The sequence below is a fragment of the Tenrec ecaudatus genome, chromosome 12, assembly GCF_050624435.1.
Source record: "Tenrec ecaudatus isolate mTenEca1 chromosome 12, mTenEca1.hap1, whole genome shotgun sequence".
NCBI classification, from domain to species: Eukaryota; Metazoa; Chordata; class Mammalia; order Afrosoricida; family Tenrecidae; genus Tenrec; species Tenrec ecaudatus.
Window position 1 is genome coordinate 13,830,240 of NC_134541.1, and position 22,811 is coordinate 13,853,050.

General features: G+C 38.5%; 1 protein-coding gene and 1 pseudogene across 1 annotated transcript in view; one reads left to right on the forward strand and one right to left on the reverse strand.

The window, feature by feature from the left end:
• The window catches only part of CSE1L (chromosome segregation 1 like), a 48,313-nt gene that overhangs the window by 19,502 nt on the left and 6,000 nt on the right, over positions 1-22,811 (reverse strand). Inside the window, exons 2-7 of the mRNA XM_075528593.1 lie at positions 10,531-10,626; positions 6,604-6,746; positions 4,957-5,058; positions 4,713-4,858; positions 4,278-4,368; positions 1,321-1,428 (exon numbers count right to left, since the gene is read on the reverse strand). Of these exons, the coding sequence (XP_075384708.1) occupies positions 1,321-1,428; positions 4,278-4,368; positions 4,713-4,858; positions 4,957-5,058; positions 6,604-6,746; positions 10,531-10,615 (675 nt within the window). The 5' untranslated portion in view covers positions 10,616-10,626. The remainder of the gene's footprint in view (positions 1-1,320; positions 1,429-4,277; positions 4,369-4,712; positions 4,859-4,956; positions 5,059-6,603; positions 6,747-10,530; positions 10,627-22,811) is intronic.
• Positions 17,323-17,652, forward strand: LOC142422307 (U6 snRNA-associated Sm-like protein LSm1 pseudogene; annotated as a pseudogene).

Sequence of the window (22,811 nt, forward strand, 5' to 3'; positions counted from 1 at the left end):
TCTCTTTCTGGTTCCCTGACTATGCTCAAGAAATGCCTTGTTTTACCTAATTTCTTAAAAGCAGAATTCAGTAGAAGGGATAAGCAAAAGCAAACCAAAACAAGAGGATTAAGCGACAATTCTGAAAATGATAGCTGTCCAACTGAAGTAATAATAATAAGCCATGTTCATCTCCCTGAGAGCGCCCCAATTCTACTGGAGAATGTGCTCATTGTGAGGGTTTCTCCAGGCTCTTGCTATGAACAAGGAAAAGCTCGCTCTTCCTGGCACTTGGTGTACTAGACTGAACCAATAAAGGTACTCTTCTCAGAATCTGAATGACTTTTCCAGAGTACCCACTTAATAAACTCACTTTCTGTTCAAACCTTACAAATAAATAAACAAACAATTATTACTGATTCAAGAACACAAAGAATGATTAGAAGGTACTAGCTCAGAGCAACAGGGTGACCAAGCATTTTCTCTTTAACACTGCGACCGTTTCCTTGAAAATACATTGATTTTTATCCCTTGTAAAGCCTACTCTTCACCTACTCTTCCCCTGAACACTGCCATTAAGTCTAGGAGTAAGCTAGTCACCAGGCTTCTTTTGCTTCCTTGTAACAAAGGTTCTAATCAAGCCATGGTTTCTCCGATGATAAATGACTGAAAGCGGCCTAAGAAATGGGATCCCTGCAATGGTTTATACAGTGAGTGACAGTGCAAAAAGGTAATGGGATAGTCTCTCAAATCTACTAGATATAAGAGACTGCTACTTTCCCAAAAAAACATCTATTCACAACTCTAAATTATGGTGAAGCAAAACATGTTTACATGAGATGCAGTTTAAATAATAGATACCTAGTTATCTATAATTCTTTGTGATAATGATAATTTTTAAAGAATGAAGGATTTGGAAAATAAGAACTGCTTTAATTTCAGAAAATTCAACTGAGGTGAAAAGGTCTATCAAATAGAGATCAAGAATCAAAATCAACTTTTGACTCATCTTCTTTGGGGCTAAACTTTATCTGTTTTATTTTTTTGTTGTTATTGTCACTCTATTTTGTTGTCTTTTTAAAGATGATTTTCCTTATATGAAATCTATGAGAGGTGAGCTATAGAGACAGTAGTAACGGAATTAATTTTCCTTAGGGTTCTGACAGAGTAGGTTGAAGGAGGCATGGGGAGCTAACAATTTAATGGGCACAAAAATGAAGAAAATGCTCAAAACTCATTGTGGTGATTACACAACGCTAAGATATTTAAAACAATTCAATTTTATAGTATGTGAATTGAATGCCCTTAAAGTTTAAAACAAAAACGAAGAGTAAGGCTTACCTGAAAGTTTAAACTATAGAATAGTTTTGAGATCAGAATCAGGGAAGAAAAAAGGATCCTCAGGGCAGAGACATCATTTGCATGGGTACTGCAGAGTTCAATGGTGGCCTTGGAAAAAAGTAATTAAGAACATAGTTTCGGTGTACTGGAGACCCCGTTTCTTTGTACACACACACTCATCAAATTTCATAAATGTCTCATTAAATAATATTCCTGCCACTTGTCATTTAGGGTGTTTTCAATTGTTCAATTGCGATAAAGACACTGATACTAAAAAGGTTTATGCATACTTTAGCCAGAAGTTCTACAAGTGTACTACATGGTAAAACAATGCTAAGAACACAGGTGTTGGAAGACTGACAGTAAATCTAGACATTGGTGATAATGAACATTCCTTCAAACAAGTTTCTAAATTTACTAAATCTTCTCACCTATAATGTGCGAATAATGCCTACTTCACAGAGGGTGTGAACATGAAAATACATGTAAAAGACTCCGGAACTTGGTGCACACTAGTAAAAGACAATCAAAGGTTATTTCAAAAAGAGCCCTGGTTGCAGGGTAAGCATTGGGCCATTAACCCCAAGTTAGGTGGTTCGAACCCACTATTTGCTACAAAGGCGAAAAAATGAGGCAGTGTTACTATCCTGTCCATTGCTATGAGTCAGAATTAAACTAATGGCAGTGGCTATGGGTCTGGGAGGAAAATACGGTTAAAATTTTTCTTAATGTAATGAATGCCAAGCCGGCCTCAAGGCAGGCAATTCCTCCATTGGAATTAATGTTAATATCAACAGAATTACTATATTCCCTCATGGGGATAATTCACAATGTTCTTCTACAAAATATTAACACCTTTAAAGTGAACCAGAGATCTATATAAACCATAAATTTATGAATGGATTTTGAACTCAGACTTTATCCTAGCCCTAATCTAGGAACAGTAAGTTTTTATGACATAGCCTTGCTTAATGCCTGCCCCCATATGAAGTAGTCACTGAAGATACGGGTGGGGTGCTCTAGGAAAGTGTGGTGCAGAAAACAGATGGTGCCCAGCTTTCACCACGCATACTGTCTTAAAGACTTATCTTCTAACAAGCAGCCACCTAAATGAGGATGCTGGCTAAGATCCAAGAATTGTAAATAATAAAAACCAAACCTAGAGAAGGGAACGGTATTGGTTAGAGTTTAGAGCCTAAATTCTGAACAATGATTTTCAAAATCTGACTATGGATGACAGTGAAAGCCCAAAACCCACTTGCCGGGTCTTCCACACACGTTAATTCCCTCTCCATTGTAGGGTGATTACTGCAATTTTAGTCGGGTCAAAATATGACACTTTTGTTATTTGAGCTCTCTGGATTCAATGTATGATGATTCCAGTTTTTAATATTTTCTATTTTGTTGGATTTTTTGGGAGTAAGACTTACTATGGAATTTCCCATCATGCAGATATCAGAAACAGACTCTTTAATAATTTCTGTTAGTGAGAAAATACAGTGAAAATTCTGAGTTTATGAGTGTACTTTTTTGCTCCTACTTTTGCTTTTTTCAGGAGAGACCAGTTCAAATTCCAATATGTTGTCACACTTGGCCAAGTGACACCAGGACAGGCATTGCCTCCAGGATTCCCTGGGCCATTCGTTTTTGCTGATAAGTCTGTTCTCCATGGAGATTCTGTTGACTAACATTCAGGTCTACAATATTTATCACAGAGAAGTGCCAGCATCTATCTAAACAGCAGCAGATTTTTCTTTTTTTAGGGTAGGGTTGGGTATTCATAGGACTCATTAGATGCCCTGGGTCTTATTTATTTTCTTCCCCAGAAAACATTTGCTTCTTATGTTTGATAGAATTTCATCTTGGTTGGTGCTATAGCCCAGACTCTATTTTCAATGGTGGTTTTCCTGTTTTACTCTGCCATTGTTGTTGGGACACTGTGTATTGGTGTGAAAGTCTGTGTTTTTCTCTGTACGAAACCCAGCACAGGTCAGCTGGCCTACAGAGAACACAACTGGATGAACAGTTCCAAAGAGACATGGGAGGGGAATGGAGCGCTAACAATCACGAACAAGGCAGGAGGAACATCCTGGAGTTGATTGTGGAGATGGGTGCACAACTCTTAGGACTGTGAGTGAACTAGTGAAATGGAAATTGCCAAGCATAAAGAAATTTTAAAAGAAAGAAAGGTAAGTATGTCAGTTACAAGTCATTGACAGGACACCACCAGAGATTTGATATATTTCCCTGCTCTCTGGCTGAGATTTCTTATATCTTAAACTAAAAATATACCATCAACAAAAGACGCCAACCAAGAAAAACCCTGTGGTAAACACTCTCCATTGTAGACAAAAGGCACTGAATAGCTGTTCTATAGTTAGCATAACTTATTCTGGGTTTGAGGCCTGGCTTTCTCATTTATACTTAAAACTAACTGAAATGACAGTGAACCTCTATCAATTGGGGAAAAAAGGTAACACGGTCTCCTTTTAATCCCAAAAGATTCTCCTAAACAGCAAATAAAAATGTTTCCAAAAATAGCCTGGTACTATAAAATGATGTACCTATTTAAAATCTGTATATAGTCAAATAAAAATGTGGATCTACTCTACACACTTCTAGTTACTTATGAGTAAAATGGTATTAAGAACTGGAATTTGCTTTCAAATGTTTACACACACACACACACACACACACACACACACACACACACACACACACCATACCTTTTAGGTAACTGTTAAAATGTGTGAAATACATATATGAAAATTTATTATAACATTTTATTTCTAGTTAGGTTTGAAAATTTTCAAAAGAAATATTGCTCTCTATATTACCAATCAAATAAACTTTCAAAGCATTTTGTTAAACATAAAACTTATACAAGTATTTTAGAAATCAGTCATTAAAAAAACAGTAAGTGATGTAAAGTTATCAACAGAGATGTTAAGTCATACCTTAAATAGATTTGTTAAAGGCAAAGCAAAGGCATCTAGAACAAGTTTGATTTCAGTCCATAACTCGTTTGACTTAAATTCGTGGCGATATCTAGACAAGGTAAAATAGGTAAAATTTCAAAGAGAATTCCTGGTACTTCCCACCTGCAGGGAATCAAACAGCTTATAAGGATCAGGAATTTTTCTAGGTAACCCTATGGAACACAGCTCTGCTCTGAGACACATGTGGTTGCCAGGAGTCATGACCGACTCGATGGCGACCGGTTGACATTACACTTAACAGGGCAATATGGAAAAGGCTTGAGAAGCAACACAGGCAACTGAAGAGTGCACACATTCTTAGTGTAGGATGACTATTTGAAAGGGTGACAGCAGTCACAACGTTCACAAAACCAAATGCATTAGAAAAGTCTCAACCTGTACATAATTCATTACCTTTTAAACAGTGAATGTGCTGTTCGAAGGACACCATTAATAACATGGAAATCTCCACTCTGAAAACGATTCACCATTTCCGTCAACAGGTCAGGCCATTTCTGGGGGAAATCTTCTCTGCCAATAATGCTAATGGCATCACTCAGCTGGGGGGCGGGGGTTGGGTGGCAGGAGGGGAGGAAAGGATTAATGAGACAAAAGTGCTAAAAATAAGCCTACTTAAAAAAGCAGAACTGTGTGGTACCTGCTTCTGCATCTGCTCTGGGCTGCTGAGCATCAAGTGCACAATATTGGCTTTAATAGCTACTCGATCAGCTTCACATATTTTGTTTGGTTCATCTTCAACCTGAATGTAAAAACATTAGTGAACAAGTAACATAACATTTATATCTATGCCTATGGGATTGGGCTTATAGGTAACATAGGATTGTTTCTCTCCTGACTATCTAAGAAAAATCTATTATGGTTTACAATTAAAAAATGGAAAAAGGTAAGTAAAAGAAGTTCATGTGATATTTCCTTAGCTTCCCTCTATATAAGTGGGTTGTGGATTCTTTCAATAATTTGATTAAAGCACAAATTTCCTTGCTACAAAGATTTCACTTCCCTAACCCCCAAATGCACATTTTACAAACTAGAATCACAGTTCTATTTGTACGTATTATAAGAACATCTATCTAAATTTTTTATAAACTCGTGTCACTTAACCTCCATTTTCAAAAGCTTCAATCCAGACTTGAGCCAGAGGTCTTTTTTTGTGAATAATTCTGGAATCATTATTGGTTAGAAGACTCCCAGGAATACATTACCTGAAAAGGTCTTAGAAGTCTTAAAAGCCTTATTAATTAAGATAAGAGATAGAACTAGCATGCCTACAGTAGAGGGCTGTGTACTTTCTAAGACTCACTAATTCATGTTTTTAAATATGTTGTGAGATGCCTCTATAAACTTGAAAACAAAACAAGGCTTCAAAAAAGCCTACCATGGGTACATTGTGTGTTAATTAAAAGATAATTCCATTTTCCAACAAACTTTGTGAAAACCCTGTATATTTACTGTATGTGTGCATGTACTGAAAGGGATGGAGGAAGATTATAAACAAATAGTTAAATAAATTTAAAGTTGACATTTTAGGAAAAGTTATTATTTTTGCCTATCTTAATGTCTGCAATATCTTTATCTTAAGCCAGGTTTTCTCAAAATTAGTACTACTGACATTTGGGCCAAATGATTCTTTATTAGGGGTAGAAGGGCTTTGTAGAATGGTCAGCAGTTTCAATGACCTCTTCCCATTAGTAGTACCCCTCCTGCTGACAACAAAAATGTCCTTAAATAATTTAATATTATTGAATGTCTGGTGACTGGACTGGGGGTGGTGGTAGTGGTGGCAAAATCACTCCTGATTAAAACTCCTTGTTCTGGAAGATGCCTGTTTTTTTATTTAAAATTTTCTCCCAATCATCAAATTTGTAGCAAAATAGTAATTACCTTGAAATACAAACCTATTTCCATATTCCTAAAGAGATGGCACAGTCCATGATCAAAACTACAAATCTAAAATTATTTTGCAGGCTGTAAAAATTTCTATACAAAAAAATTCTATACAATGCATTGTCCATAATTTCATTTTGCCCAGTGCACAAATTACTACAATTATCCATCTAGCTTGTATCTTTGCACAAAGAATCTTCTCACTGGTGAGGGCTAGAGTGAAGTATCAACCCATAAAGAAGCTAAACCAGTCATACACTCTACAAGTTAAATAACAGAGTTTTGGAATAAGATTGTTTAATTTTACCTTTACTCCACCTATGCAATTTTTTAGGAACACTGCTTATGGAAAGCTTATAAGCATACAGGGCATTAAATTAAGTAGTAACAAAATACCTACAATTCTCCAGTTCCTTTTAATATAGTTCTTGAATGTTACAGAGGCACACACTTTGATGACATTGTCTTGAGACTTTTCCAATAATGTTAAAAGCAAAAGTGGGTAATTCTGGTTTCCTTCTACAGATTCAAGAAACTTCTCAGCTGTAAAAGAATTTGTATGTTAGAAAATTTCTTTTCGTAACAATTCTTTTTCTGTATTTGGTATACATGTGAACTAGTTATATACCTGTTTTAAAGCATAAAAAATTGGGATATTTTCCTAAAACAAAAAAACAGAACAAAGCAAAACCCTACCATAGGTATATGGTGTTCATATCCTAATCTATTAAAGTGGGCTCCATCTGCAGCAGCACTCAAGCACTCTACAAGGAATTCATCCATGTATTTTTCTGCAGGTTCTTGCCTCCTTGAGTGCACTTTTTATCTTTCATGCTTTAGACCGGTTCTCAACCTTCTTAATATTGCCACCCTTTAATACAGTTCCCTCATGTTGTGGTGACCCCCCGCCCCCAACCATAACATTATTTTTTTGGAGGCTCGTGCAACTCTTGTCGCAGTCTGTGCATCTGTCTATTGTGTCAAGCACATTTGTTGCCATCATCATTCTCAGGACTTATGCTCTCTGCTTGGGCCCTTGGTACTGGCTCATTTTTTCTTCCTCCTTCCCCATTCCCCCTTCTCTCATTGACCCTGGATAGTTTATAGATCCACTTGGTGTTGCCTCTCTCAGCATTGGTCCTGGGGGGAATCGTCTGTCCTGGATTCCCTGTGTTTCCAGTTCCTGGCTGTGCCACCGTGCATCCTCTGGTCTGGCTGGGTTTGCGGGGTGGAATTGGGATCATGGTGGTCGGGGAGGAGGCGTTTGGGAGCTGGAGGAGAGTTATATGTTTCATCGTTGCTGTATTGGGTTTCTGGGACTGTGATTCTTTGCGGGAGTAGAAAGCCTTACTCCCAAGGAGCAGTGGGTGGTTTTGAATTGCTGACCTTGCATTTAACAGCCCAACAAGTAACTGCTATGCCGCCAGGATCCACTGCAAGGATACAATAAAAATCCAATCCAGTTGTAGAAAATAAATAAAGTGGGTTTTATCAAGGAATACTGGTGGCAAAGTGGATTAAACATGAGAGGTGGCTCAAACCCATGAGTTACTCCACGGAAAGAGATGAGGCTGTCTAATTCTGTAAAGATTTACATTCTTGGAAGCCCTAGAAATCCTATTCTGTAGGTTTGGCTTAATTTAAACCTTATACTAAATTCACATAGTATTGTTTTCAAATTATTTTTAGCTCACCTGATTATCATAAACCCAATTGGATGGAAGCAGCTGATGCCTCTGAGAAATTAAGTGACCTTTGGGCTAAAGGCATATACAGGCAGTCCCAAGATTAGGAGTATGTTCATTTCCTAAATCAATCTTTCAATCTATTTTGTAAGGACTCAAAGCAGTACGGTTAGATGTGGTTTTATCTACATGAGTTAGACAAATGTACGTTTGGAGACTATAGAGCAATAGTGAACCTTTCTATGTATAAAAGACATTGAGAACATTTCTAGATACACTAAAACATCTTTAACATAATAATAATACTTGGATATGTGTCCCAACAGTGCCAATTTCATTAGATTTCTTTTGGGGTGGTGGTGGTTTGTTACAGGCTGTACGTAGATTAGATAATTGGAACCTGGGATTGCTTGCACCCTGTCTTGTTACAGGTTCTCATTATTCATAATTGTAATAGTAATGCTTATTTAATAAGGTTGTAATTCAATTAGTTAAAGCAAACTAATAGATATTATTAACCACATAGCCACAGTACTTTACTAATATATTACTATATCATTACTGGCTAGAGAAGTAAAAAAATTACTATTATCCTAGTTTTACAGCTAAGGTCACCACGATGAAGTAATCTGTTCCAACATCACATAGCTACAAAACTTCAACACTACTACTATTTTAGTTCTGTCATTCTACCACATCTACCTTGGGACTATGTTTCTCTTGGAAGTAAAATGTTTAATACTACCTCTGAATTTTATCATTACTTTTCAACCCATGCTAAATTTGGGGATAATACATTGTCTAGGGTTTACTGGCCAGATTAGATGGTTTTAATTTGCCCTGTCAATATCATAAAGTAACTAACACCCACTCTAAGATTCTAATGTTTATTTTTCTCCTAGACTCTATAATTTACATTATTTAACATTGCTCCTCCTCTGGATTGAGCTCCAAATGTTTTAATGCCATTTCCTAGTTCCCTGTTTTATGTCCATTTGTCTTGAAAGATCATGACTGCTGAAATGAAAAGTTTAAGGCTTTGGACTGTTTCCTCCTACACTTTAATGGGAAGCCTTTGATACAAGACACACTTTTGCACCCATGAATTAGAGGGAAATCTGCTGGGTGTTTTTCCTAAGTTGTAATCAATGTTCTGGAAGCAATCTGCCCAGAAGAGTAAGTTGTTATTCCTTCCCATGTTCATTAGCTTCAACTGTGCCCACAGAACATTCACGGTGACAACTCAAAAAGCCGTAAAAGGTCTTGAAATTCACACACACCACATCACATCTTAAGAACCAAGGGAGAAGAATGGTATCTGTTAGGTGTGATCTGCTACACATTTCCACCTCCATATTACTTTACAAAGAGGTTATTTAATGGCAGTCCCTGAGAAATGCCATATTCCTAACTCTTCCCCAAAGCAATCGTTTATTCTTACACATCCTCACATCCTGTCCTCAATTCATAGAGCAGCAAGCACCTTCACCTTAAGACACAAATTTTTTAAAATAACTTTTAATAGCTAACACCAGCCAAAGCTTTCTGAGGAAGTCTAAGAAGATTTACAGCCATTAACTTCCTGTTATTAAGAAACACACTACTTAAGAATAAATCGGAAAACCATAATCTTCCCTCTCAGAAATCACATAGGCTTTTCTAGAATAGGGTGGAAAGACATACATTTATGATTTCAATTCATATTTTACTGTTGTTCACATATATTTCATATATTTACTATAGAAATATAATACATATACTCATGCATTACTGTATCTCCATGGGGCAATTCTAAAATTATCTTTATGAACAGGAGCATTATTAAGTTCTGAATAATCAGGTTACGTGCATTCCTGGGCAAAACAGCTTAAACTGAGGACTATAAGTAACTGCTCACAGGTCCTATCTGACCCTCTCAAGTAGTTTGGTTTGCACTATGATTTAAAGCGTCTTTAAGTTAATTGCTATCATTTAAAACAGAGAACACTTTATAGAAATATCCTTAATTTAAAAGTAGCTGAAAATATGATTTAAGCCTTTTTGAATCCTCCAGTTAACCAGATCTGACAAAATGTGGCCCTTAACCAGGGCGTGTATTCCTAGAACATCCACACTTGCTCAGCTACTTCAGACCCGATTCCTGTGGGCATGTGTGCTTGTAATTCTAAGAATGTAAGCAAGTTTTTAAAGGTAAGTGATCAACATCGGAGGAAAAGAAATATACCCCAAACCTTTATCATAAAACACGCATTAATCCAAACTCAAAATGGAGCCTGAGATAATGTACCTGGTCTCCTGGTCTCATTCACTTAATCACTTTTAAGGCAATTAAGCTTCACCTCTGTGCCCTAATAATTCTCTCTACATAAAGTAAGTTTTAATGGCGATTTTCCCTTGTTTCCAGAAGATGCCAAGTAAAAGTGATTTTACTCAAAAGGAAGCATGTTATTACAGCTTTAAGCAGTCATTTACACATCATGAATGTGTAAATCATGCTAGAGAATGAAAACAAAACTATGTCTGAGAATAAAAGTGTGAACTTTAAAAAAAATTATTAAAAAATTTATGAACGAGCAGATTGCATAAAGGTCTTCCATCTTTAGAGAATAAAACAACTAGAAAACAAGATTTATCCTCTTTACCTGGACGTCTGACGGCAGGATCAGGATCAAGGGTTTTCTTTAAATATTCTGTTAGCGTTTGCAAGTTTGCATCACTGAGCTCCATTGTTATAGAACCTAAAATTACAAAAGAAGGTTGGGGGTGTTGTCAGGGGGAGGGGTAAGAATCCCTTCATCCTGTGATTCCTACAGTGAAAGCTGTCCATCCATCTGGTTTCCTCCTAGGCTGTACAAGCCTGCCTCCTGCAGGCTGGGCTTTTTAATACAATGGAGAGATGGTTTTTGAGATAAGGAAGAAAACACACTGCTCAAAGTAACCAAAAAGTTTATGCAATAAGGGCTAATAAAGAAATGTAAAGTGACTCATTTATTAAAAAGAAACAAAAAGCTCCAGAGCTAGAGATTAGCCATTTAAACAGAGGTCATGTTGGTACAGACAGCTCACGTGCCCACTGATAGGCTGGCAGTTCCAGCCTTCCCAGAAGCATCAAAGAGGTTCCACAAGGAAATGTGCTCCCCAAAAGCCACTGGAGACCCTATGGAGTTCTGATCTCCTCCGACATAAATGAAGTTGCTATGAGCCAGAATCAACATGAGGGGAGCTGGTTTGTTTTGTCAGTCTGTATGTTTGCACTAACTAAGCAAAAGCTGGTGTCAACGGGATTGCTGAAGGCAAAGCAGGTACATAAGCAAATGTGGTGAGAGAGGTGATGTTGCCCGGCTATCAAGAGATATAGCATCTAGGGTCTTAAAGGCTTGAAGATAAACAAGCGGCCATCAAGCTCAGAAGCAACAAAACCCACATGGAAGCAGCACACCAGCCTGTGCGATCATGAGGTGTCGATAGGATCAGATATCAGGCATCATCAGAACAAAAACTCCTATCATTGTGAATGAGGGGGAGTGAGGAGTAGATAGGCAAAGTCCATCAGTAGGCAACTGGACACCCCCTTACAGAAGGGTCACAAGGAGGAGAAGAGCCAGCCAGGGTGCAGTGTAGCACCGATGAGACACAACTTTCCTCTAATTCTTTAATGATTCTCCCACTATCATGAAACCAATTCTACCTTACAAATGGGGCTAGACCAGAGGAAGTACACTGGTACAGACGAAGAGCCTGAAACACAAGGAATCCATAACAAATAAACCCCTCAGGACCAATCATGAGAGTAGCGATACCAGAAGGGGAAGGGGAAGGTGGGGGAGAAAGGGAGAACTGATCACAATGACCTACATTTAACCCCCTCCTTGGGGGACAAACAGAAAACTGGGTGAAGGGAGACATCAGACAGTGTAGACATGAAAAAATAATAATTTGTAAATTATCAAGGGTTCGAGAGGGAGGGGAACAATGAGGAGCTGATATCAAGGACTTAAATACAGAGAAAATGTTTTGAGAATGATGATGGCAACAAATGTACAAATTTGCTTGATACATGGGTGTATATATGGACTGTGAGAAGAGTTGTATGAGCCCCCAATAAAATGATTTATAATTTTTTTAATTGGTAATGGAAACATGTACAAATATGCTTGATCTAATTGATGTATGAAATGTTATAAGAGGTTTAATAGTCCCCAATAAAATTATTATTTTAATAAAATAAAACATCTGAAATATAAAACAAAATTTTCTGGATCAAGTCCCACATGAATGAGACATTAATTTATTTAGTAGCACAAATAACTTGAAACATTCATATAAACCCAAGCCAAGCCTGTTGCTATAGTTTGTGCTGTTGTATAGCAATCCTGTGAGACAATGTAGAACTGCCTCCCCTACACAGGGTTTCCAAGGCTGTATCCTCTACAGACACAGATTGCTACCTCCCTCCCCACCAAAGTGGCTGGTGGCTTTAAATGATTGAATTTTAGTTAATGGTTGAGTGCTTAACCACTGTGCTTTCGAGACTTCTTAAATAAATAAAGAAGAATCTCATAAAGAATTAAGAGATTAAAGGGAAAGAAAAAAATACATGTAGTTTTAAGTATTCACTATCAACCACAAGCTGAGAATTTGCATCTAAGGAGATAATTCTGGAATTCAGAATGAGAAGTGTAACTTTCTTTTTTTGAGTTGTAACTATGATTAAAAAAAACGTATTAACAACAACAAAGTATAGATCTATGAGAAGGCATCAGAAAGTACATAAAAAAAAGATTATAAGATATGAAGCCCTCTTGTATATATCTAAGAGCCCAGGTGGCACAATGGTTAAGAGCTTGGATGTTAACCCAAAGGTTAGCAGTTCGAACCCAACCAATGACTCCACGAGAAGCCCTGGCACAGCCTACAACAGTTTTATTGTCCCATTGAGCCAGTGAGTCAAAATCACTCAAAGGCACCCAACGACAACATAACACACATACATACATACACCCACAAATATGCAAGTAAAGTATACAAGATTGCAGAATCCTTTATTAGGACAAAAATAACAAGATGTGAAGCTACTGGTTTTTGGGACATGGTCTCCATATAGTTAGTTCAACAGACTACTTCTTCGGTAGCGCTGGTAGCCTAGAGGGCTGCACGCTGAACTGCTAACTGCAGGCACCATCAACGGTCTGAACTCACCAGGACAAAGATGAAGCTATGGCTCCAGAAAAGATTTAAAAGTCTCAGTCACCAGAGAGCCATCTACAGGATTGCTGTGACCGGGAAGGGACTCAATGACAATGAATTTGGTTTAGAAATTTTGGGAATCCTTCCCAGGAGAGTTCTGTGCTCTTTGATTTATATCATGCAAAAAAGGGGCAGTTTTAGCATCCTTGAGGGACTGAAATCGTATTCCTTGTAAATGTTTTTTTTGTGTGTGTTTAGGGACCATAATAAAGTGTGAAGGGCTGGAGAGGAGATGGGGTAGGTTTCCCAAAGAAATTCTCACAGGATAGTGTAAGCTGAGTGAGCAGCTGCATTGTGATGAAAAAGATTGCTTGGTGCAATTTTTTTCCCATTTTTTTTCTCTTTTCTTTTTTTACATTTGCTGGGTGCAATTTTTCTGGCCCTTTTCTCACCAATACAGTTTCTAATTTTCTTAAAATTTCTTCATATAAGTTCCTGTAAGTATCCTGTGTTCTTTGAGATCAAGAGTATTCTTCTGGAATATAAAAAAAGATTTGCCATAACCTTCTGAGCTGACCTCTCTGGCCTTGAATTTAACTGGCCTAGCAGATCCTCTTGGAAGCCACTGATTGTCCCTATCCCCCCTTAGCAGACATTCGAACAAAACTAAGACAAATCGATTCCTGAGAGGACTTAACCGATTGCAGAAACATATTTAAACATATTTTATTCCCTTTGGGGCCATTGCTGAAGGCGCAGCGGCCAAAATGAAGTTCAATCCATTTGTGACTTTGGACCGGAGGAGCAAAAACTAGAAAAAGCATTTCTTTTTTTTATTTTTAGAAGAGGCATTTCAATGCATCTCCCCATGTTCGCAGGAAGATTATGTCTTCCCCTCTTTCCAAGAAACCAAGACAAATACAATGTTTGGTCCATGCCCATCCGCAAGGATGATGAAGTTTAGGTTGTGAGGCCACTACAAAAATCCAGCAGATTGGCAAAGTGGTCCAGGTTTACAGGAAGAAATACATCATTTACAGAGAGGGTGCAGCAAGATAAAGCTAACGGCACAACTGTCCATGTGGCCACTCACACCAGCAAGGTGGTTACAACAAGGTTAATGTGGAGAAAGAGTACAAAATCCCTGGAATGGAATGCCAAATCTCTCCAAGTAGGAAAAGAAAAGGGCACATACAAGGAAGAGTCACTTGATAAGATGTAAGAGGAGGGAGGGGGAGCGGGGAGAAGATGAGGAGCTGATATCAAGGGATTAAGTAGAAAGCAAATGTTTTGAGAATGATGGCAACAAATGTAAAAATGTGCTTGACATAATGGATGTATGTATGGATTGTAATAAGAGTTGTATATGAGCCTCCAATGAAGTTATTAAAAAAGATGCAAGAGTAAAATATCTTGTATACAACTCCCATTAAAACCAGCACATTAAAAAAAACATATATTTTGTTAAGAAAAACTCATGTATATATGAACTGAAGCCCTAGTAGCAACAAATCGTGACTTACCCTTGTCTATATGTAAATACAGGTATAGGCATATGTGCATAGTCACAGATATTCATATCTAAAGGGGCTTACAAAAATTCACGTAAAGATGGGAGTAAATAATGGTATTTTCCCAAGAACTTTTGGGAACCCTTTCACATGTGTAATGAAGTACACAGGAGGCACAGCCAGAGAAACTTCTTAACAATAACAAAGCACTTGGTAGAATAGGTGTCCTAGGTTTGAAGATTCAGAACATTACTTCCCTAAGAGACCTCAGTCAGTTGGCATAATGCAGTTCATGTTTGTGGTCTATATCCCAGTATGGTGAGTAGTGCCTGGGGTCTTAAAAGCTTGTGAGCAGTCGTATAGGGTAAGGTTGGCCTTGACCTACTGAGCAAAAATAGAAAAGAGTAAAGCCAAACATCCAAGGAAGAAACTAGTTTACAGGGCTGACAGTCTACACCAGCCACACCCATATCAGACCTACAAGAGATGGAGTCTGCTAAGAATTGGAGAAGAATGTGGAAATGAGCCTCAAATTTCTAAAAACAATGGAGGCTCCCCCGAGATATTCTTCAAAATTTGAACTGAAACTAGCCAGAAGTCACCTCTTAACTAAACAATTATCTAGCAGGCGTCCTCAAACTACGGCCTGCGGGCCACATGCGGCCCGCTGAGGACATTTATCCGGCCAGTCAGGTGTTTTTGCCCCGTTTGTTTTTTTATTTCAATATTAAGATATGTGCAGTGTGCATAGGAATTTGTTCACAGGTTTTATTTTAACTATAATCTGGCCCTCTAATGGGTCTGAAGGACAGTGAACTGGCCCCCCATTTAAAAAGTTTGAGGACCCCTGGTCTAACAAAATAGTTTCACTTTGAGTACTTTGTGCCTTAAAAAAAAAAAACAACCCAAAAACCTACCTTTATGAACCCAAACCATCAACAATTATATTAAAACAAAAACAAAGGTGAGAATGTAAGAGGAATGTAAGAAAGATGCTAGAAAGTGAAATGTAAACAACCAGATGTATTGAGAATGTCCACACTGTGCAAAGAATGCAACAAATATCACGGAAAAGTTTGTACAGAAATTGAATGGGAATTTTGTAAAGCCCTATTCAATTTACAATTTTAAAAATAAATGAGAATGGCTCTGTAACCTTGCTCCTAAACATAAGAAAATATTAAACATTTTTATCGAATAAAAATTTAAAGCTTAAAGAGAACTAAATAAAACCTGTAGAATATACTTCAGTGACTAACAGCTAACTGATAAGAATCAGACACAAAATAAACAACACAAATACAGATTACGTGTGTATGTGTTTTGTGTGTGAGAGATAGCGTGAGTGAGTGAGTGAGTGAGTGAGTGAGTGAGAGACCGACTGCAACCTGAGATCAGGGTGCCTGGTAACCACTCCCTGCAGTTTTACAAAGGATCACTTTCGAAGGTCCCGGATAGAGTGGGTGAAAATATGCAAAAGAACTCAAAAATTATAAAACAAAAAAAATTTTTTTTCAATTATAAAAGATACCAGGTTTATTGTTCAGCTACAGACTGGTGGACCCCCAAGACTACAGTGCTTAGTTACGTTTCAGGTCTGGAACAGAAATCACTTCCAGCGTCAGAATCATCAGCCATTTAAAAGGAGCAGCATTTGTCAAATGACAAAGTGAAGAGGAACACCAGGAAGAAGTGGATGAGATAGTACAATGAGGCAATTACAATGAGTTGAATACGAATGTCTATGAATTGTAAGAATGTCTAAGAATTGTTGACTGGAAAACTAAGATCTGTTCGGTAATCCTGCATCCAATCACAAAAATTAAACTTTTTAATAAATTGTGATTGTTAAAAAAAGGTATACATACAAGTTTACAGAAGGTAGCTTGAGTCAAAACTGACTTGACCACAGATAACTGCATACAGCTGTACAAAGTGCTTCAAAAAGTTGGTAAGGAAAAAATACATTATCTTTAGACTCCATTTTATTAAGGAACTTTAGGAAGCACTCTCGTGTAGTCTTTTATTCATTTCTCTTAATATGCATATTTGTTCACCAGAGAAATATGGTGCTTGATCACAGGGTGATACCCTCAGGCCTCACTGAGAAGGATGCAGAGCCCACAGTATGTGCAACCTAAAAATCCTCACGCAAGTCCATTGGAATTGGTAGCTGCCATTGAGTTGGCTCAATTTGGGGCACCCTATGTACAACACAACAAAACTCTGCCATCCCTGTCCTCTGCCGCAAGCTGTGTAATAGACAGGAAGATCTCTTCCCCTTGAAAGAAAAGGGGTGTTTGATGGTGATATATGTACTAGTAACTGGGAATAAACAGTAAAAGGAAAACTGTTAGCTGCTTACACATGACATAACTCAACAAAATCTTGCCAAGCCTGTGCAATCACTGTGGTCACTGATGTGTCTGAACCCATTGAAAACTCACTGAGGTTTCCGTTTTTGCTGGCCCTTTTCCAAACATAATTGTCTTTTAAAAACTGATGTGTCGAGATGGGTTCCTGTCCTGGCCCTAGTCCCACCGAGGCAGTGACTGCGGCAGGAAGAAGAGGAGGTGTTGGACCCGCTGGCCCGTTGCCGATAAACCTTGCAACCTTATCTCAGCTCAAGATAAACTATATGCCTGGCACTGCCAGCCTCATCGAAGACATCGACAGTGAGTAGCCCATCTCCTCCTGGGTGGGCGTCTCTTCGGAAGGAGCTTGTAGAAAAAGCACATGGTCCTGCTTCGAGATGCAAGGACACTTATAGGTTTTTTAAGAAGCATTGATCAATTTGCTAACTTAGTGCTCCATCATGTGGGAAAAAAATACGGTGATATTCCTCGAGGGATTTTTGTGGTCAGAGGAGAAAATGTGGTCCTACTAGGAGAAATAGACTTGGAAAAGGAGAGTGACACGCCCCTCCAGCAGGTGTCCATTGAAGAGATCCTGGAGAAGCAAAGGGTGGAGCAGCAGACCAAGCCGGAGGCAGAGACGCTGGAAGCTCAGGCGCCGAAGGATCGAGGTCTCTCCATTCCTCGAGCAGCTACTCTGGATGAGTATTGAGTCTTTGCTCAAGGCCAGGAGCACGCACTATCACTGAAATGAAAGTGGCATCCTGGTCACCTTTCACCAGAGTGCTGAATTTTGAAAAATCCTTTTTATTTTAAATTCTTTTACTGATGCAATCTGACAAAATCATGTGGCATTTTTGTTTCTTTTTTTAATAACAAAATCAATGTGAAGAGACAGTCACATGGACTCCTTTCTCACATCACGGTGAAGCCAGCAGATACTTCTTTATGTCGCTTCCCTGATTCCACGTTAGGCTTTATAAGGGACATTCTTCACTTGTAAATAAAATGTGAATCTCAAAACTCAAATTTATCCCCCAAATTTACGTTGCCTTCAATGAACCGGTAAAATTAATACTCTGCTTTCAAAGATATGAGCAGTCTACACTGGAATTTCCCCCTTCTGTCAGTTTCAAGTTGCTAGTGACTTATAAAGAAGTATTTTCTTACTGCCTAAAACAAAAAAAATCTGATGTGTCTTTCCTAGTGGCATGTCCAATTGCTTTCTTAGCCCCTGTATTATTATCAGAATCCTGTTAAACCAATCTCCAGGCAACAGGACAGTCAAGGGAGAAAGCGAATGACTCGGGGGTAAGGGAGACCTGTGACTCTTTTAGAGCAAAAGGAGGACACCATTACCAAATACCACTTTATGCCCAAAGCCTCTAGTGTGTGGTGTTCCTGCTTCAGTTACACCTTATTTCAATAAGGGACATGTCACCCTTCTACCAACTTTAAGACCTGAAGTGATAATACAGCTGTTGGCGGTTTCAAAGCTGTGATATATTTTCCTAGTGGCTTAATTTTTTATTACACACACACACACACACACACACACACACACACACACACACACACACACACACACACAGCCAGTCTTGTGCCACATATAATTGATCACAAATCATATATTGTGATCTAAAGAGTTTTCACTGGGTCATTTTTGAAGTGGATAAGCCAGACCATGCTTAGTAGTTTATCTTACTCTGGAAGCTCCACAGAATCCTCTTTAGCATCATATTGCAACATCAAGGCCCACTGACAGATGGTGGCTGTGCAAGAGGTGAATTGGCTGGGAAGGGAACCTGAGTCTTTCATGGGGGAGTTCTACCCCAAACTACCAATGTGCCCTTGCTCCTCGGTGTACAAGTGCCAAAGGAATCTCACAGACAGCAATGAGCTATTAGACGGTGAAGAAGGGAGCACTGAGGGATAGGGCAGTCAGATTTCCCAGAAATGGCAAGTCCTAATCTTGAAAGGTAGATGGAATTGGATAGGTGGGTAGAATAAGGATCGATCTCATGAAGTAAATGTTAGCCAAATAAACTCAGGGGGAAGAGTCAAGGGTAGAGTACCAAGCTCTTTTGGGAAATAGGTGACTGACAGACTGAGATCTTAAGTTCCTGACCACCTGGATGAAGAGTATCACGAATTAATGTACAACAGGGAGCTAGAAGGTTTTTGAGCGAGTTTCAGTTTTACTTGAATCCACAATCAATGTCCATGGAAGCAGCGGCCAAGCATTAGGCAAATCTGTTGCAAAAGACCTCTTTAAAGTAATGAAAAGTAAAGATGTCACCTCATATACATGTAGAGGGTTGGCAAAACAAAAGACAAAACAAACCACCCCCGCCCCCACTGTCATGATCCAAATTCTCCCTTGCAAGTCTAGCTAGACCAGAGTATGTACACTGGTACAGATAGGAAACTGGAAACACAGGGAATCCAGGGTGGATGATCCCTTCAGGACCAGTGGTGTGAGTGGTGATACTGGGAGGGTGGAGGGAGAGTGGGTTGTAAAGAGGAAACCAATTACAAGGATCTACATGTGACCCCCTCCCTGGGGGACAGACAACAGAAAAGTGGGTGAAGGGAGACGTCAGACAGGGCAAGATATGACAAAATAATAATGTATAAATGATCAAGGGCTCATGAGGGAGGGTGGAGGAGGAAGGGAGGGGATAAAATGAGGACCTGATGCCAGGGGCTTAAGTGGAGGGCAAATGTTTTGAGAATGATGAAGGCAATGAATGTACAGCTGTGCCTTACACAACTGATGTATGGATTGTGATGAGTTGTATGAGCCCTAATAAAACAATAAAAAAAAAAAAGGATGACCTACACTGCGATGGATTGACACAGGGACTGCAGCAATGGGTTTAAACACAGCAATGATTATGAGACTGTCACAGGTCCTGGTAGTGTTTCATTTTGTTGAACACAGGGTTGCGACAAGTTGGAACCAATTTGAAGGACTTACTGAAAATGGACTATAGATACTCTGGGCTAGTAATGGTTTGCAGAATGATGATAAAGTGAAGAGAACAGAATATCTGTAAGCATTTATCTGTGAACTAGGCATAAACAGTTATGTTTTATTTCCTATCATTTATTTCACATAATCACTTTACACACAAAGAGGAAATCTGAGGGAGGTTAACTGACTTGCTCCGAGTCACATATAGTTAATAATAGATCAGGTTTCAAATTACTCACCACCAGCCCCTCGGTTTCCAAGCCTGCCTTACATGGCAGTGATAACCACAGGGAATTGATTGAACAAGGGGAAAGCATAGGGCACATACAAAACCAGAAAGGGGTAGTCAGGGGTAGGGAGAAGAAGTCACAGATAACTCTTAAGATTCTGAAAATTGATCTTAAAAGTATAACCCTGTATGGGGCAGGGAGGGGGGTGCACACAGGAGGATAAGTAATTGGCTATACTGTGAACATGCAGGGTACCTACCACTCCGTAGATAAGACACCACAATCTGACAGGAAGAACTATCTGTTGAGCAGTTATTCTTACTACAATCTTCCTTCAGTAGAGGTTTTTTAACCACAAGGAAAACTAATATTCCAACTGGTTTAGTAGGTTCCACCAACCTTTCCCTCTTCACTACCACTGACCCAGTGCACACCACTCTGAGCACAAACAACCAGTTCCATTCAACACCATTATTTATTGAACAACTGCCTCTTCACTATTTTCAAGTTTTGGTAAATGCTATACATTACCCGCCCAACCCTCCTCCTCTAGAAGTTCACAATATATGCTAATTTTTAATGTTAACACACGAACACTTTAAAGACCTCTGGAACTAGACCAATGAATTATCAGCGTAATCCAACTTTTCCCCATTATTCAGCCACAGAAACTCTTTACTAATGGATATAGATACTTTGGAAAGCAGTGATTTAGCTAATTCATTTCCCCAGGCTTTTTATGTATTGAAATGCTGGTGCTCTTATGAAGTCATGAAAGTTTATGTAGTCAAGTATTGTGCATCAGTGAATTTGAGCTTACCAAATAAATAATTTGCCTTCACCTCACACAAATGTATTGTTTGGAGACTTGCAAGGCAGCATATGCAGACATTGTAAGGGAGTGGGTGCCTAAAAAGAGAAATTGGATCTATTCTGTTAGGTTTAAAAAAAAAAAATAAAAAACACCTCCTCGATAAATAATCATTGCACCAAAAAGTAGTCAACATTCAACCATTTCAAATTGTAACATTATGATCAAAACCTAATGGTGCTGAAGTGAGAAGTTCAAGCTGTATTGAAAGCATTCGCCAAAAATAAGGCTCCGGGAATTGATGGAATACCATAGAAAAGTTTCACCAAGCTGATGAAGTACTCGAAACACTCACTCATCTCTGCCAAGAAATTTGGAAGACAGCTACTTGGCCAACCGATTGGAAGAATCAGTTGGTACCCATCCCAAAGAAAGGTGATTCAAAAGAATGCAGAATTTATCGAACATTATTAAATACAAGTAAAATGTTGCTGAACATCCAACAGTTGCAGCAGTACATTCACATGGAGATGTCAGGGTTCAGGCCAGATTCAGAAGAGGAAGGGGAACAACGGGCCTCACTGCTGATGTCAGATGGATTTTGGCTCAAAGCAGAGAATACCAGAAAGATGTTTGTGTTTTATTGATTATGCAAAGGTGTTCTGTGCAGATCATAACGAGCCAAGGAAAACACTGAGAAGAATGAGAATTCTAATATCTCATTGTGCTCATGTGGAACCTTATATGGATCAAGAATTAGTTGTACGAACTGAAAAAGGGAACACTACATGATTTAAAATGAGGAAAGAGTTGTATCTTCTCACCATAATTATTCAAGAAGCAGGAATATAAGAATGTGGCATAAGGATCAAAGGAAGGCTTATTAACAAACTGCCGATATGCAGTTTACACAACCTTGCTTGCTTTAAGTGAGTTCTTGAAGCACTCGCTGATGATTAAGGACTGTAGCCCAAGTTGTACAGATTCCAGCTTAATGTAAAGAAGACCAATATCCTCATAATTGGACCAACAGGCAACATTATGATAAATGGAGAAAAGATTGAAGTTGTCAAAGATTTTATCTTACTTGGATCCATGAGCAATGCTCACGGAATCAGTAGTCAAAAGATGGAATGATGTATTAAACTGGGTAAATCTGCAGCGCAAGACCACTTTAAATAAGGTGTTAAGAACAAGGATTTCACGTTGAGGACTAAGGTGCGCCTGACCCAAACCATGCTGTTTTCTAATACTTCGTATGTAAGTGAAAGTTGGACACTAAATAAAGATGAGAGATGAATCGATGCATTTAAATTATGAGCTGGAGAATATTGAAAGTACCATGGACTTGGGGGGTGAGGTGGGCGGAATGAGAAGCTGATACCAAGGCCTCAAGTAGTAAATTTTTTTTGGGAAAATAATGGCAAATAATAATAATTTATAAATTATCAAGGGTTCATGAGAGGGAGCGGGGAGGGAGGGAAAAAAATGAGGAGCTGATACCAAGGGCTCAAATGGAAAACAAATGTTTTGAGAATGATGAGGGCAACAAATGTACAAATGTACCTGACACAATGGATGTATATATGGATTGTGAGAGTTGTACAAGACCCCAATAAAATGATTTAAATAAAAAAAGAAAATAAATGATGGCAACAAATGTACTTGACAGTGGATGTATGTATGGATTGTGATAAGAGCTGTCCAAACCCCCAATAAAATTATTAAAAATAAAAAGCAAACACTAGACTGTAATCACAAAGTTGGTAGTTCAGAGCCACCAAAAGCTCCTTTTGAGAATTAAAATTTACAACCTTTGCAACACTCCATAGGGTTTCTATAAATTGGAATTA